This window comes from Mesoplodon densirostris, chromosome 4 (genome assembly GCF_025265405.1).
Source record: "Mesoplodon densirostris isolate mMesDen1 chromosome 4, mMesDen1 primary haplotype, whole genome shotgun sequence".
Classification (NCBI taxonomy): Eukaryota; Metazoa; Chordata; class Mammalia; order Artiodactyla; family Ziphiidae; genus Mesoplodon; species Mesoplodon densirostris.
The window spans coordinates 30,056,134-30,074,626 of NC_082664.1; the positions used below are offsets into that span (position 1 = coordinate 30,056,134).

General features: G+C 40.7%; 1 protein-coding gene across 4 annotated transcripts in view; it reads right to left on the reverse strand.

Annotated features, from left to right (window-relative positions):
* Positions 1 to 17,382, reverse strand: part of ZNF410 (zinc finger protein 410) — a 40,502-nt gene extending 23,120 nt beyond the window's left edge. For all 4 annotated transcript variants that reach the window (XR_009531702.1, XM_060095850.1, XM_060095851.1 and 1 more), the window contains exons 1-3: positions 17,283 to 17,382; positions 2,767 to 2,949; positions 1,693 to 1,828 (exon numbers count right to left, since the gene is read on the reverse strand). Coding sequence is in view for 3 of the 4 variants with exons in the window: in XM_060095850.1 (XP_059951833.1) it covers positions 1,693 to 1,828; positions 2,767 to 2,799 (169 nt within the window). In the remaining variant the exon portion in view is untranslated. The remainder of the gene's footprint in view (positions 1 to 1,692; positions 1,829 to 2,766; positions 2,950 to 17,282) is intronic.
* Between the last annotated feature and the right edge of the window lie 1,111 nt (positions 17,383 to 18,493).

An 18,493-nucleotide genomic window follows, 5' to 3' on the forward strand; every position in this document is an offset into this window, starting at 1 on the left:
CCTTTATAATAATTCTTCAAAAGGTATATCCATATAGCTTTGTGCTTTTCTGTGTCTATCACATATCCCAACTAAAAAGAAAACATGTAGGTCATGCATGGAATGATTCACACATATTTGGGAGGAAGGGGAATGAGGTTAGGGAGGTATGTACAGATACATTTGTGTTTGTAATACTATGTTTCATGAGCTGGGAAGTGAGTACATGGGTTTTCATTTACTATTATCTATAACTGGTTGTCTAAAATATTTTAAATCAAAATTAAAACTAAAAGAAGATAATGTAGAAAAGAAGATGGATGCTTTTGTTCCTGTTTTCATTTCCTTTATTATTGTCAAAATATTTATTCAATATATTAAAATTGGGAGAGAAAATTCAGGAAAAAAAGCCTAATGAAGATCAAATTTTATTAGCACATGGAAATTTTCACATATTGAAAATCCATGGATTTGGAAACACTCCCAACACACCAGTAGAAAAATGGCACTTGAGAGATGGAAGATGTGGGAAAGACAGGAGCTAGATAGAGAAACCTTAAATCAACACTGGTTGGTTGAATATATCTGCCCTTAAGTCACTTCAAAAATCAAAACAGAACACCACTAGAGGATAGTAACCAGAAGACTTTATAACAAATAAGTTGTCACCAACAGGTGACCCTCCCCTGATTTAACATTAATATTCCAAATTTTAAATATCTCAATTTCCAGAAAATAAAGAATCCATTGCATCCAAAAATAATGTTTTCCTTCCTAATAGTCAAGTGATAGGATCTCCTTCTCATCCAAAGCTAATCTCACTACCCATGCTCAGCATTCTACTTCCTTCTACCTCTCCTGGAGCCTCCTCACCAATTATCCACTCTTTGTGTTTGCAGCTTCTCTAATGGGCTCTTTCCTCTTAGTATAAAACCACCCCCTAATATTTCAGATCTTAAAAAAGAACTCTTTAATGTACTTTATGTCCTTCTCTTTTTCCTTCCCATAGCAAGACAGCCTTTAGAAAGTATAGTTACTTCCTCAACTTGCACTGATACCTCAACCCACTGCAGCCCAGCTTTCCACTCCCTCTCCAAGGAGCAGGTCCTGCCTAGGTCAACAATGACCTCATTGACCCTATCTCATTGGGCCAGTCCCTGTCTCAGTGGGCCTCTTAGAAGCACGTGTCACACTTGACTATTCCCTTGGGTTCCATGCCTGCACTCTATGCCAGTATTCCCCCTTTTGCTCTAGCCTTTCTTTCTTCCCTCCTTCGCAGGCTCTCCTGCCTCACCCCATACCTTGAATAGGGAGTTCCATGCAGTTCTGCCTTGGCCTCCTTTTCTTCTCACTCTCACTCTATGGGTGTTCATATCCATTCCTATGACTTAAACTACCAATGCAGGGAATTCCCTGGCAGTCCAGTGGTTGGGACTCCACACTCTCACTGCCAAGGGCCCGGGTTCAATCCCTGGTCAGGGAACTAAGATCCCACAAGCTGCACGGTATGGCAAAAAAAAAAATTTTTTTTTAATAAATAAATAAACTAACAATGCACTTATGACTCCCATGGTTGCTTTTTCTCCACAAGTCCTAATTTTTACAGTTTCTACCAGTCAGTTATAAAGTCAGTTATCACATTCCACCAGTACCACAGAGAAGGCTAAGCTCTTAAGACGTGTTTATCTTATCTCTGGTGATCTTAATTTTTACCTGGTAACATTAGCCGACTGCATTCTGAGGCCTCAGTCACTGGAAGGAGGGACAAGCACGTAATGTCTTTAGCTTCTGATTCTACTAGCCCCTGTCCCAGTGGGATGGACGTATTCTGAACAAATTGCACCAGCAGCTGAAGGGGAAAGGGGGGATGTGGAGACAACAAATAATACAGGTTATTATGAATGGATCTAAACCTCTGAATTTACCAAAATGCAATGATGTAATTAAGTCTTGATTGCTCACTATTCTTAACCTTATTCATAGAAAAACTAGATTAACTACAAAATAATATTTTAACTTATTTTTATCAAGTGTTCTAGATAAAAATTGAATCGTATAATTAACTTCTATAAAACAGAGAAATGATAAAAAATAATTATATTTTTAAATGGTGGCTATTACAAATTCAACTGCATTGTACTGATTAAATTTTATAAAGCACTCTTCTGTGTATTGACTCTTTTAATCCTCACTGTAACTTAGTAAGATTAAACATGTATTTTAAAGACAAGTAATCAAGTTGAAGACACTAAATGACTAGTCCAAGGTCACATCACTAGTTAGGAGCAATGTCAGTCTTCATACTTAGGTAACATGATTCCAAATTCAGTGATCTTTCCACTAAGCAACACAAATGTTCTAAAATTAAAATGAGAAAAATGAATAAAAATTTTAAATGTTTAAATCCCCTAATCACATTTAAAAAGAAAACACTTTTAGATATATACAAAATTAATAAAAACTGGTTTGTGGTAGTAAATATTACATATATGTCATATACATAAATTTTGTCATGTAATTATGTAAATGTATAATAATTTACACTTATTTAAATAACAAGTATACAAAGTCACAAAAGGTAAGAATTGAGTTTTTTAATTTTTGAGAAAGTACTTAGTAACAGAAAAATAATAAACTAGTAGTTACAACCGAAACCATATGGCCCACAAAACCTAAAATATTTATCACCTGGCACCATTACAGAAAAAGTTTGCTGACTCCTGAACTAAGAACAAACTCTGGAACACAGCCCACCAAAAGAAAAGGAAACCAGTTGCCTGGGCTCACCTCTGGTTTGGATTCTAACTCATCTGATAACATTGATTCAGCTTCCAAATCCTGTAGCTGTTCAGGGGACAGGTTAAGTTTTTAATTCAGAGTCAATGACACCTTCCTGTTATGCTCATACTCCTCTAGGAAGTGCTATGCTTTTCCTGTAAGATGCTGTGCTGGGTGGGTAATTAATTTAGCCTAAAAAAGGAAAAAAGAAAGAGAGAGAGAATTCAGAGCAGTAGGAAAATGTAGCTAAAAAAAACAAAGCCACTTCTTTACATATCCAAAAATCACAACAAGCAAGCAAATAAAGAATTCAGCCCAAAACACTTGTTTTAAAATACAACAAGCCCAACAGATATCAAAACTCATAAAAAGTTGTACTTCAATGTAGAATTTCTAACAATCTATTCTAAGAACATAGAGAACAGACTTGTGGCTGCCAAGGGGGAAGGGGGTGGGGGAGAAATGGATTGGGAGTTTGGGATTAGCAGATGCAAACTATTATATATAGAATGGATAAACAAGGTCCTACTGTATAGCACAGGGAACTATATTTGATATCCTGTAATAAAGTACAATGGAAAAGAATATGAAAAAGTATACACATACATATATATGTAATGATATAACTGAATCATTTTGCTGTACAGCAGAAACACAACACTGTAAATCAACTATACTTCAATAAATTTAAAAATAATAAAATAAAAAATAAGAAAAGACCTTAAGTATGGAAAAAGCTATATGCCCAAAGAATTTCACCTTATCATCTGTGATAATAAATAACTGTAAGCAACATATAAATATACATATATATTCAATTAGGTAATGGTTGATTATAGTAGGACACTGTATGACTTAAAATACAGTTATGAAGGGCTTCCCTGGTGGTGCAGTGGTTGAGAGTCCCCCTGCCAATGCAGGGGACGCGGGTTAGTGCCCCGGTCCGGGAGGATCCCGCGTGCTGCGGAGCGGCTGGGCCCTTGAGCCATGGCCGCTGGGCCTGTGTGTCCGGAGCCTGTGCTCCGCAACAAGAGAGGCCACAACAGTGAGAGGCCTGCGTACCGCAAAAAAAAGGAAAAAAAATAGTTATGAAAACAATGCAACAAAAATGCTAATGACATTAAATTACAAAAACAAAACACAAAATTATACACTTGCGGTTATTGAAACTAGTTAAGATAAACACAGGAAAAAGTAAAAGGAAATCCACACAGCCATGATAGTCACTGTACTGGGTGGGTGGTAGGCTGGTGTGATGTTTTTCTTTTCTTAATTTCCCAATTTTTTATTAAAGGTAATTACACAGTCAAAATTTGAACAGTGTTTCCCCAAAGTAGTATTCTCGGGACACTCATGAAGCTGTTTCCCCCCTTACTTTAAATTCTCACTTTCTTGATGACTATCCTTAGTGTTGTGTTTGGATTCCTTTTTCTTTTTTGTGTGTATTTATCTATTATAGATTTTTGGTTTGCGGTTACCATGAAATTTTGGTATAGTAGTCTGTATACACAATTGTTTTAAGCTGCTGATCTCTTAATTTCAAATGCATTTTAAATATCCTGCATTTTCACTCTCCTCCTCTCATGATTACTGGTTTTGATATCATATTTTACATCTAATTGTTTTGCACATCCCTCAATTGCTCTTGTGGATGGAGATGATTTTATTACTTTTGCTTTTTAACCTCCCTACTAGTTTGTGTGTGGATGATTTCCTACCTTGATTGTATGTTTACCTTTACCAGTGAGCTTTCCCATTTTGTAATTTTCTTGTTTCTAGTTGTGGCCTTTTCTTTTCCACCTAGAGAAGTTTCTTTAGCATTTGTTGTAAAGCTGGTTTGATGGTGCTGAATCCTTTTAGCTTTTACTTGTCTGTAAAGGTTTTGATTTCTCCATCAAATCTGAATGAGAGGGCTTCCCTGGTGGCGCAGTGGTTGAGAGTCCGCCTGCCGGTGCAGGGGACACGGGTTCGTGCCCCAGTCTGGGAGGATCCCACATGCCGCGGAGCGGCTGGGCCCGTGAGTCATGGCCGCTGGGCCTGAGCGTCCGGAGCCTGTGCTCCGCAGTGGGAGAGGCCACAACAGTGAGACGCCCACGTAACGCAAAAAAAATATAAAAAAAAATCTGAATGAGAGCCTTGCAGGGTAGAGGATTCTTGGTTGTATGTTTTTCCCTTTTGTCACTTAAAATGTACTCACTCTCTTCTGGCCTGCAGAGTCTGCTGAAAAATCAGCTGATAACCTTATGGGAGTTCCCTTATATGTTATATGTTTTGCCCTTGTTGCTTTTAGTATTTTCTCTTTATCTTTGTCAATTTGATTACTATGTGTCTCAGCATGTTTTCCCTTGGGTTAATCCTGTATGGGACTCTCTGCACTTCCTGGACTTGGGTAACTGTTTCCTTTCCCACGTTAGGGAAGTTTTCAGCTATTATCTCTCCAAATATTTTCTCAGGCCCTTTCTCTCTCTCTTCTCCTTCTGGGACCCCTATAATGCAAATGTTAGTGTGTTTGATGTCCCAGAGGTCTCTTAAACTGTCCTTTCTTTTCATTCTTTTTTCTTCATTCTGTTCCGTGGCAGTGCTTTCCACTATTCTTTCTTCCAGCTCATCAATCCGTTCTGCCTCATTTATTCTGCTACTGATTCCTTCCAGTGTATTTTTCATTTTAGTTATTGTATTCTTCAACTGTGCTTGGTCACTCTTTATATTTTCTAACTCTTTGTTAAAAACTTCTTGTAACTTCTCACTCTGTGCATCCATTCTTTTCCTGAGTTCTTGGTTCATCTTTATGATCATTACTCTGAACTCTTTCTTGGGTAGACTGCCTATCTCCACTTCACTTAGTTGTTGTTTGGGGGTTTTATCTTGTTCCTTTGTCTGGAACATATTCCTCTGCCGTCTCATTTTGTCTAAATTTCTATTTGTATTTTTATGTATGTGGTAGGTTAGTTACATTTCTCAACCTTGGAGAAGTGGCCCTCTGTAGGGGATGTCCAGGTGTCCCAGCAGTACACTCTCCTCTCATCACCCAAGGGCCAGGGACCATCTGGTCACAGGGTAGGTTCTGACTTGTGTTTGCAGACTCAGTTCCACAGGCTGCAGGACTGTAGTTTTCTTGCTTCTGGTGTCTGCCCCCTGGTAGGTGAGGCTGGGTCTTGGCCCTCTGGTGGGCAAGGCCGAGTCAAGGGGCATGTCTAGAGGTGGCTGTGGGATCAGGAAGTCTTTGGGCAGCCTGTCTGCTGATGGGTGCGGTTGTGTTCTTGCCCTGTTGGCTGTTTGGCCTGAGGCATCCCAGCACTACAGGCTGTTGGGTAGGGCCAGGTCTTGGTGATAATGACCCAAGCAAGATGTCAGCCTCCAGCAAGAGTTCACACTGATGAATACTCCCCGATATCTCTGCCACCAGTGTCAATGTCCTCAAGGGGAGCCACAGCCACCCCTATCCTCCCCAGGAGACCCTCCAAGACCAGCAGGTTGGTCTGGCCCAGGCTCCTATGAAGTCATCACTGCTTTTGCCCTGGGTTCCATTGCGTGCAAGACCTTGTATGCACCCTCCAAGAGTGGAGCTCCTGTAATTAAGCCCCACTGGCCCTCAAAGCCAAATGCTCTGAGGGCTCCTCCTCCAGATGTCAGACCCCCAGGCTGGGGAGCCCGATATGGGGCTCAGAACGCTCACTCCCATGGGAGAACTTCTGCACTATAACTGTTCTTCAGTTTGTGGGTTACCCAGGTGGGGAGTATGGGATTTGATTATATCGCAAGTGTGCCCCTCCTACCGTCTCGTTGTGGTTTCTTCTTTATGTCTTTGGATGTAGATTATCTTTTTGATAGGTTCCAGTCTTTTTCATCAATGGTTGTTCAGCAGTTAGCTGTGCTGTGCTTGTGAGAGGAGGTGAGCTCAAGGTCCTTCTACTCTGCCATCTTGTCCTCCCATCCTCTAAATTCTTAGTTTCTTAAAGTTTTTCTTTCAGGATTTTGGCAAATGAGTCCACTTTATTTCGCACAATTTTTGCTTAAATTGGAAGCACTATTATATACAAAGTAAGCATACAGTGTAAAATATACCCAGGATGGGAGTTTTCAATACATACCAAGGTACAGTGGAAAGTTAGAATAAGAAAGACTTACTCTACAAAAAGGGAATTTAGAAGTATGTGAATAAATGTTTATTCTCCTGTTGGTTAAACCTCTCCCCACTGCTAGCTTCCAGAAATCCTCACTTTCATCATAAAAAAATGTATAAGATGTAAATGAAAAGGCTCATTTTAAGTTTACCACATAAAGCTGTCATAAATCCCTGACTTGCCCTTTCACATACGTTTTTCTTATTCAAGCACTATGCTCAATGTAGTTTACCCATCCCTCTTTTCAGAGAGGAAGGAACCAAGGCTTAGTACAGTTACTTGCTCAAGTTATTAAGCTGCAGAGCCAGCATTCCCACCCACAGAGCAGGCTGGCATGAATAGTAATTACATCTCTCTAGGTCTGATCTTGAATCATCAGGATTCAAGAATTAAGAATTCCTTTTCCCCAATTCCAGCTCATTTCAAGAAGCCAAGAAATTACCAAATGTTTGTTTAGGTTAACCTTAGGGTTCCTCCAACTTGAAGATGCCAGGACTGTAAAATCTCTAAGAAAATCTCTAAGAAACTAGACAACTATTTACTGTCCTTTATATTTGTTAGTTTTCTTAGAAACTGATGGCAGTGGCTCCATTTCTGATATCCTTACGTAATGAAAATTTTAAAAAATTAAGTATATGAACATGTGTACCAAACAAGGGAAAAAATCAGATATACTATATTTTAGACATTTTTGCAAATCTGTAATAACAATTTAGAGAAGGGAGATGCCACCTCTCTTACAGTTTAATAGATACCTCTAGATCACCATTTCTCATGCTCACGGTTATCTGTGACGTTTCATTTTAGTCATTTCAATGATAATTTTTTTTTTTTTTTTTTTTTTTTTTGCGGTATGCGGGCCTCTCACTGTTGTGGCCTATCCCGTTGCGGAGCACAGGCTCCAGATGCGCAGGCTCAGCGGCCATGGCTCACGGGCCCAGCAGCTCCGCGGCATGTGGGATCTTCCCGGACCGGGGCACGAACCCGTGTCCCCTGCATCGGCAGGCGGACTCTCAACCACTGCGCCACCAGGGAAGCCCTCAATGATAATTTTTAAAAAATTAACACATGCATTTTCTGGAACAAATCAGTATCCATATTATAACTGAGTTCCACCACACAATTTTGGTGCCCAGTTTGTGGTTTGTATGTTTGCTGTATAAACAAAAGAGAGATGAGTAGGATGCAGCAGAATAGGCAGGATGACCTCAAAAGAATCTGTATTGGAGCACTCAGTACCATATCAAGTGTATTGGGTGGATCTCATCTTTAACACAGCAGCTTACTATGTACATTAGCTGGAAATGTGAAGGCATACATGCAATTAAAAATTTCTATTCCCAATTCAAGTTACCCACTTAACAGATTTCAAAAACTATAATTCAAATATTTTTTTACATTAACAGCTTCACTGAGATGTAATTCACATACCATACGGTTCACTCACTTCAAAAGTACAACTAAATTTTTTTAGTATATTCACAGTTATGCGACCATAACCACAATCAATTTTACAACAATTTCATCACCCCAAAACAGAAACCTATTAGTAATCACTCCCCATTTCCTCCCAAACCGTCCCCTGACCAAGCCTAGGCAACCACTAATCTATTTTTTGTCTCTATGGATTTCCCTATTCTGGACATTTCATATAAATGGAATTATATATGTAATCTTTTGTGTTTGGCTGCTTTCACATAGCATACTGTTTCCAATGTTCATCCTTGTTATAGCATGTACCAGCACTTAATTTCTTTTTATTGTCAAATAATATTCTATTGCATGGATATACATTTTATTTGTCCATTTATCAGTTGACGGTCATTTGGGTTGTTTCCACAATTTGGCTATCATGAAAAATGCTGCTATAACATTCATGTACAATTTTTTTTAATTAATTAATTTATTTATTTTTGGCTGTGTTGGGTCTTCGTTGCTGTGTGCGGGCTTTCTCTAGTTGCGGTGTGTGGGGGTTACTCTTTCATTGTGGTGCGCAGGCTTCTCACTGCAGTGGCTTCTCTTGTTGCGGAGCATGGGCTCTAGGCACGCGGGCTACAGTAGTTGTGGCATGCAGGCTCAGTAGTTGTGGCTCACGGGCTTAGATGCTCCGCGGCATGTGGGATCTTCCCGGACCAGGGCTCGAACCCATGTCCCCTGCACTGGCAGGCGGATTCTTAACCATTGCGCCACCAGGGAAGCCCCATGTACAAATTTTTGTGTGGACATATGTTTTCACTCTTTAGGGTATACATCTAGGAGTGGAAATGATAGGTGATACAGTAACTGTGTTTAACCTCTTGAGGAATTACCAGGCTATTTTCCAAAGTGGCTGCACCATTTTACAATCTCACCAGTAGTGCATGAGGGATCCAATTTCTCCCTATCCTTTCCTTTTAAAATACACCTTTTTTTTAATTACAGCCATCCTAGTGAGTGTGAAGTGGTAACTCATTGTAGTTTTGAGTTGCATTACCTGATAGCTAATGATGTTGAGCATCTTTTCATGTGCTTATATGCCACTTGTACATCTTTTTTGGAGAAATGCTTAGTCAGATCGTTGGCCCATTTTTAAATTGAGTTGTCTTTTTATTATTGAGTTGTAAGAATTCTTTATATATCCTAGATACGAGTCCCTTACCAGATATAAGATTTGCCCAAACTTTCTCCCTTTCTGTGTTATCTTTTTATTTGCAACACAAATCTTATCTTCTTCTGAATAAGGTAACTCTAACTCTACAAAGTTATCAAACAATACCTCACTGAAACTGGCATTCAAGGACTTCTGGCCAGTTTTGGTTGAATATGAGATCTGATTATCATAAACTGCTTCACAATGCCTTCACATCACAAATACTACCTTGTATGATATTCTCTACATTGCTATTACTAAAGTTAAAATATAGAAACAGATTATATATATTAGTGAATCCAAAGCTAAATCTTTCCACTATTCAGATCAACATTAAGTATTTCATTTCAGTAAAACAACATCTCTACAACATAATATGAATATTAATTTGGATCTTCTTGGGTTTTGGTATGGTTTACATCTATATACTTACTCATAAAGATATAAATCCATGGTAACAATGGACATAACACTGATAACCTAAATTGTACTATATACATGGTTCTTATGGCCATCAAAACATATTAGATTGCTTAAGAAAACAACCTTGCTTCAGCATATATTATACATTTTTAAAAATTCCACTGACCCTACCATTGCTAGTACTAAATTATTTGTAAATTTGTTTTGATTTTATAGTTGATTAAAAGGTATAGGGGTTCAACACAGGAGGGATAAGGATTACCTAGCTTTTTTTTTTTTTTTTTGCTGTACGCGGGCCTCTCACTGCTGTGGCCTCTCCCGTTGCGGAGCACAGGCTCCGGACGCGCAGGCTCAGTGGCCATGGCTCACGGGCCCAGCCGCTCCGCGGCATGTGGGGCCTTCCCAGACCAGGGCACGAACCCATGTCCCCTGCATCGGCACGCGGACTCTCAACCACTGCGCCACCAGGGAAGCCCGATTACCTAGCTTTTCGTTTGAGTATATTTAAAGTATTTATGATAAAAATAATTTACCAGTATGGGGTTGCGGGGGAGTGTCCAATGCAAGGTCTTTCCTTCAAATGCAATTTACATGACACTAGAGTGAAAGGCACTGCTTTACTCAAACAGAAGCTATTTTCAAGATAATTATGGGTCTCAGAGGAAATTTCTTCCTAGGCTTTCTTATATTAATTAACATAAGAGATTAGAGATGCAATACCAAGCAGTCGCCTACATCACCCAAAGCCCTTTAATTGGACAGTAATATTTGCTCATGTTTATTTTGTATCTTTACCCAGACAGACAAAATTTGTATTCTTATTTCCTTCTAAATAGAAAAATTACTAATTTAGCTCCATAAAAAATAAAAGAGATAATGATATTTAACTATCAGCAACAAAGGCCAGGCACATCAAATCCTATTTTCCACAAATCATAACATAAATAAGGAATCTTGGCTCCGGATGAAGAGTTCATAACAAAACTAACTGATCTCAGAAACCCAAGGATTGGTCTAAGTATACTGTTCAGACCTTTTCTCCCTCTACCCTTGGCAACAACTAAATTTTACTGTGTGCGTGGTTCCCCATGGCCACGAAAGCATATTAGACTGCTTAAAGGAACAATCTTGGTCTAGCACATATTATATTTTTTAGAAATCCACTGACTCTGCCACTGCTATTATTGAATATATTACCCCACAGTCAGCCTAAGGGTTAAAAAAAATGCAGGCAACACAAACCTTTGCAATGAACCAAAGCAAAGAACACAAGAAGCCCTGAAAAGTTCTGGGAATAAGTAACGAGAGAACACCTAACAACAGTGAAGTAGATTTAGGACAACAGCAATCTCTATGACCATCCTGAGAACAACTCTCTTTCTGTTTTTAGCCAAATAAATAAATCCTGGGAACTGAAGTTTGATAAACTGTATTCTTTTTTTTACAGTACACTCAACATCATCCAGCAAATCATGCATTAACACTAAGGAGCTGAACAAGTTTAATAAAGAAGTTGAGATGTTTAAAAAAAAAATCCAAGGTCTCTAAAGTAGGAATCTAAATTCTGCCTCTGACTCATTGGTTGAGACCTGCGCAAGCTATTCATCTTCTTGGCCCTGGGAAACTTATCTGAAATACAGAAATGATATAGGTCTACCCTAAGATTATTTATATATCAGGCAATATAAATAATTACAAAATTCTTCAGAAACAGAGTTCTGCATAAGTGCTTAAGAAACAAGTAAATCTATCAAACGATTAATGTACTACAAAAGGTTAAGAAATCTGCTTTTTGTTACTGAGTCCAAATTTCCTATACAGCAGTGGTTTTCAAACTTTTTTTGACTGCAATGCACAGTAAGATACATTTTCCATCATAACCCAGAGAATGAAACACACACAGATACACACAAATAACACTTTCATAAAACAATAAAATACTAACATATACTAATCTCATGCACTTTGAATTTATTTTTAAATGATAAGATCCACGAAAATGTTCTCACAGCTATTAACAGGTTATGTCCCACAGATTGAAAAACACTGTAAAGTATTTTCAAGTGTCTAAAATGCATATGTTTAACACAGAATCAGTCTTAAAATATAAAGCCATAGGGGCTTCCCTGGTGGTGCAGTGGTTGAGAGTCCACCTGCCGATTCAGGGGACACGGGTTCGTGCCCCGGTCCGGGAAGATCCCACATGCCGCAGAGCAGCTGGGCCCGTGAGCCATGGCCGCTGAGCCTGTGCGTCCGGAGCCTGTGCTCCACAACGGGAGAGGCCACAACAGTGAGAGGCCTGTGTACCACAAAAAAAAAAAAAAAATATATATATATATATATATATATAAAGCCATAGATATAAACCTGCTGTAAGTACAAACAATCAGCAATTACCATTGATAAAAGTCTTGGTGAAATTGAGATTACTTAAACCTCAAACCTCCTTGAGGTCTGCAAAGGAAAATACTACACACTAGGCAAAGAAAGACAGAGTAGTTTTTCTAATTAACCAGTCTTTGGTCCCACACCCTAATGAAGAACTCTCATATACTAGACAGGAATTAGTGGTAACACCATTTCCCTAGAGTAGGTATGGCCTAAAACCAATGCAGGCTACATGGAGAAATACTGGGAGGGAAAAACCAATCCAAAGTAAACTAAGCAAGCAACAGGGGAACAGAGCTGATACAGGTCTCTTGCCTTAGTCCTGACTGCCATACAGAAGGGAGTGTATTCCAAACAGAAAGATGACCAGGGGCTTTTAATACTCTGCATCATGAAAGAAACAGAACAGCATTGTGTCAACCTCCAAAAAGCAATGTGATTCCACCCTAGAATACAAAGCCCAGAATACCAGTATTGCTCTTATCCTCTTGAGGGAGGTAGAAAATGCCTTGACCTTGACCTGGTTTTGGAAAGAAGGGGAAGGCTGAGGGAGGCTTGAGAAAAAAGAGGGAAGAAACTGAGAAACACTGTGCTCCCCCAATTGGTCACTATTCATAAAGGTTAAAATAAAGCACATAATTTCAACCAAGAGGACTAGTCTCTCTTACCATGGGCCAATCTGCTTCTCAGCTCCCCCGAAACCTGTGGCTGACCACAGATACAGACAGGAACAAAACTCAGTAATACTTAAAAAACGAAAACAAAATTCTACTAATGTTAGTGAATTCCAAAGACCAAAAATTAAAATTTTAAAAAGAGCAGTTTAAGTTTTGGCATAAAATGGTAGTGAAAGGAACAGAAAAACCAAGTAACTTTCTAATATCATATCTAGTATATGATATAGCATGAGAGTTAATTAAATTCTAATGATAAAGTGGTAACGGATACTGATAAAAGACATTTGGAATATAGAACTGTGAAGCCAGAATGAATCTCAGAAACCGTAGCATTCATCCTGCGCCTTCCCTCTTCTCTTCCCAGGATCTTCTGGGGTGCTCCATTCCTACAGCCCTGATTTTTATTCCGGTCACCTCCCCATTTCTCTGCAATCCTTCAGAGACAAATTTAAGCCAATGATCTTCATGCTGCCAAATTTAGTGGATACTTTGCTGCCCTCATCTTACTTGACCTTTGCAAGGGACAGCTATTATTTTTGACTGTTCCACATTCATTCCCCCGTTTGGGTGACAGGATCCACATTTTGTTTGGGGATCTATCCCTCCCCCACTGGATACATTCTTAGTGTGATTATAGATTAAGGTGTTCTTTTCTATCCTGACCAACTGTTGGACACTCAACCCATGATGAACAAATCAGATACTTTTCCTCAGACTGTGAATTCTAAAAGAAGTAACTAAGGTGAAAACTGCTCTAGCAGCCCATTCACTCCAGTACTGCAATTAGCAGCCTCCCCCTGGGGCTGCTCATTTTCCTGTCCTTTTCAAAGCCAGGCCTTCAGTATTTCCTTTGATCCTGTCAGCTGCCCACATCCTTGTCATAAATTCCTCTTCTCCTCAAGTAAGTTGGTCACTTGCAACCAGAGTCATAACTGATATTTTCCCTTAGAAGTACTGCCTCCTTCCTCAAACACTTTACTTACTCTCTTTTGCTTCTAAGATACTTCTTCCTTATTTTAATCCTACCTCCTTGGCCATTCCTCCAGTTTCCTTCGGTAACTCCTATTATATTCCTCCTCCACTCATCCTCTAAATATTAATGTTCTTCAGGATAGTTTGCAGGCCAGGCCCTCTTCTCTTGCTAGACTCTCCTCCTAGTGTGAACTCGTGGCTTTAAATGATACGGTCTCCAAAATTTTTATCTATAGCCCAGATATCTCCTCTGAGCTGCAAACTTGTACGTAAGATTGCTTATTTGACATCTCTACCTCATGTTTTGGTATCTCAGATTTAACATGTTCAAAATGAATTCTCTCCCAAGCCTATTTCCCATCCTCCCCTGCCAGCCCCTCTGACCACAACCCTCCGCTCAAGGGAGGATCACCATTCACCCCGTTTAGAAGCCACTTTCATTACTTTCTTTCCTTTGTTCCCAGTATCCAGTCCAGCTGCAAGTCTGGACTTGATTCTATCTCCAAAAGAGATCGCAAATCCACCTACTTCCACCTCTACTGCCACTACTCCACTCCAGGCCACCAGCAACCTTGCCTTAAAGTCCTGTTACTGTCTCCTAACTGGTCTCCCTGCTTCTATACTTTGCCTCCCTCCATTCTGTTCTCTTCACATCACTTAATATCATCTTAAAATGTGAATTTTCACATTTTTTTCACGTGGCTTCCCAATGCATCTAGAAAAAATCCAAACTCCTTATCCTGACCTATAAGGACCCATGTGATCCATTCCTGCCTCGATTCAAGCTCCAGCCAGATGACTCTCCCTTAGTTCCTTGAACACATTAAGCTCTTTCCTATGTTAGGGATTTGCACACATCATTTCCTCTACTTAGGAATGTTTTCTCTTCCATTGCTCTTTTTCATTCTTCAGGGCTCTACTTAACTATCAACTCATGCAGAAACGCTCTGCCTGATAACCTTATCCAAGGAAGGTTCCTCATACCCCCACTTTTATTTTCTATCTCTGCTGTCTCCATTACAGCACTTACCACAATTTCTAATTCTTTTGTTTTGATACAGTATTCACTTTTTGTCTGGCTACCCCCTAAATTGTAAGCTCCATAAACAAGGGCAAGAACTAGCCTGTCTTGTTCACTACTATATCTCCCAGAACCCATCACCTAGTGCCTGGCAAAGTATTGTAGGTAATTCATAAGGAATTTAGGTCTCCAAGAGTCATTTCTGATACTGTGAAGCTCTGAGATTGTCTTTACTATGAGTTTAAAGGGCTTTTATACAAACTTCCTGTAAGCAGCTAGTAGGCACTGAACAAATATTTGTATAACGAATGAATGACTCCGTGAATGATACACAAATTTTTGTCTCTATTTCTGACCTCTCTCTGTACTCTAAACTTTCATTTCTAACTGCTTGCTAGGTATCCCCATGTGGATATCTAACTCAATTTTAACAATGTCCAAAATCTAGACTGTCACCTTCCCTACCAAACCTGTTCTTCTTCCTGTATTATCCATTTCAGTTATTGCCCAATTGTTCTCCCACTCAGCTACAAATTCTAGGTCTTGAACGATCGCTCTCATCCTCCATATTTAAGTAATCCCAGTGGTTCTGATTCCTCCAAATTTACTCCTACCATAATGCCCTGTTTAGGTTTTTCATTATCTTTCAACTACACTATGAATATAGGCTTCTAACTGGCCACCTTGCCCTTAAAATTCCCCTTTCCATTCCATCTTTTATGCAGCCACTCGAGTTATCCTTCCAAAACACAGAAATGCTTACCTCACTTCCGTTACCCAAAGTTCAGTGCTTCAGAATTAACAGTCAAATCCCTAAGCATGGCATTTTAAATATTCAACAATATGTCCCCAAATACTGTTCCAACTGCAGCATCCACTATATTCCTCAATGAACCCTTTTCTCCAGTACACACTGGATTGGCTACTAAATGAACACTCCAACCTATTTTAGTGCTCAAGGTCCCTTTCCCTTGTGATAGTTCTTCAGTAATAAGACCCTCCAGTAATAAAACCCTCCAATCCAGCTGTGAGCTTTTGAAATCCTTTCCAGTCTTTAAAATCCAACTCATACACCATCCTCCATGAAGACCCCTTTCCCTCCAGTTAGAACAAATCTGTCCTTCCCTTGGTGTTCTCACAACACAGTTTAACCTCTCTTTAGCAATTATTTCAGCCTGCCTTGGGAGTTAGTTGTCTACCTGCATATTTTTCTCACTGGTTAAGGTTCATTGAATTTATCATCCTTCTCCCATCCTTCTCCCTTCTCCACTGATGCTTTGCACAAACTAAGCATTCAGGAAATATTTGCTGAATGAATAGGTAACCCCCTTCATTTACAGAAGGAAAAAAAAGTCCAAAGCTAGAGATTAACTTGCCAAAAATTAGACCTCTACTTAGATGTAAAACTTAAAAAACTAGAACCTAAATCTTTTGACTGCAAGTTTAGTTGACCTTGTCTCACACGAAGATAACACAAAGCGGAATTTCTCACTCCCTAACAATAACAAAATGTCCCTGGCTTTATTTTAAAATGTTTCTTTTATTCTCTTTGCGAATACGCCGTGTTGGTCCTTGTGCAAAACTGAGGAAGAAATACAAATTAAGTTCCAAGTTAATAATATTTAACTTTCAAATCGCTCCTAAATGCATTTCAGAGCCTCATGAGCAAGTGAGATAAACTTTAATAAACTAACTGAATTCTTTTCTCTGAAGAAACTTCAACCTGCGAAATGCATAAGGCTGTAGACTCTCACAGCCCACACCCTCGCCTTGAAATGACACGCAAATGAGAAACCAGTGGCCCAGACCCTCCGAGTCAGCAGCCTTCCTTCTTCTAGACCGAGAAAGTAAGTGGACGTACGAAAGAAGAGGGTAGATCTAGGCTAAAATGTCCAGGGCAGAGTCGCCTTGACATCCTCGTTCCCCCATTACAACAGCCTAGTGAAGGACCCCAAGGTCCGCACGCAGGCCTCGCGGAGGGTGCAGTCTGGGAGCCCCCGCCGGGGGGACTCGCTGACTCTAGCTTTCTCCAGGTTGGTCTTGTCCCCATGCCCCTGGCCCCGAAACCAAGCGAAGGAGCCGAAACATCTGCCCCAAAAAGCCCGCGAGAAGAGCCGAAGCCGTAGGGCTTCAGACCGGCCGCTCCAGATCCGGGTGGGGTGCCCCGGGGCGGTTTCCCTGTCCTCTCCGGGGGCAAACTCGGCCCGAGCCCCCGAGGAGCCAGCACTGGCTCCCTCCCTCTCGGGGACCACCTAGCCGAGCGGGTCGGTCAGGCTCACCCCGTAGCTCACCTCTCCGTCCCGGGCAGCCGTCCGTCCGTCAGTCGGTCCCGAATTCTGTCCACACAGAGCGTCTTCCGGCTCCCGCCGGAAGCAGCTCGAGCGCGGGACAGGAAGTTTGGCCGCCCCCCCGCCCCACACACCCACTCGCTCTCCTCCGAGCCGGGCTGCTGCAGCCCCGCAGGAGGTTCCGCCCCGCGGGCCGCTGGCCTGCGCGGGCCAGGCAGGCTTGGCTCGGAGAGGGAAGGCACTGCAGTCTCCTGCCTCCCACTCGTTCCCTCTCGGCCTTTGTAGCTCCGTGGTCTGCGAAGCCCGAAAAACGGGGTCAGTCAATTCTAGGCGTGACGTCACTGCTTCCCTGCTGCAGCGGATGGGGTAGTTATCTCCTGTCAGCTGAGATCAGTACATGTTGCAATGGAGGCAAGCGAGAAAGAAAAGATCACTACTTAAAACATTTATCAAAGTTCTTAGTGAAGAGGACCTCGAAGCTTCACTGCCCGAGAAGGGAACTTGCAGAATCTAGTTCTGCACTGCATACCAGGTGGGGTAAGAATTGAGACTCCGGTGTAGAACTTTTTTTGGAAGGTGAAGTCCCTACAGTCTGGGTTCCGTCAGTACAGTAGGATGTAAAGAGCTCTCCGATGTCCACACCGGTGCTAGAACACTTGAGTTTCAGGCCAGATGCCGCAACTTGTTAGAGCTTTATGTGTTTGACTGACTTTGTGAAATTACTAATTTTTGAATACTTGCTGCGTGCCAAAGGATGAAGGAGGGACTGAGCTAAGATAGTGGCAGTGGGAATTAAAGGTGTTTTCTAAGAAGGGCATTTTCAAGGACAGAGACGAGGTTGAAGAAACCAGGGGAGTAGTTTAGTACACCAACGATGGTGATTTGAAAACAAAGAAGCAACATGTTTCAGAGGAAGATAATTCCTCTTTAGATAAGCCGAGTTTATCTATTCCAGATGCCTATGGGATATTTACTTGGAGGTAAAGTTCCCTACCTAGCTCAAGAGGTCAGAAATAAGATACAGATTTGGGAGTTATCAACACACAGACAAGAGATGCAGCTCTCTCTGGAAAAGTTTATAAAACAAGAAAGAAGCGAAGGCCACTGAGGTCAACTGGAGTGACTGATTACTAACACAGTTCGAATCTACACAAAAGTATATTGCAGTTTGTAAACAGCTGACCATAAGCCAGCACAACACTCAGAAAATACCC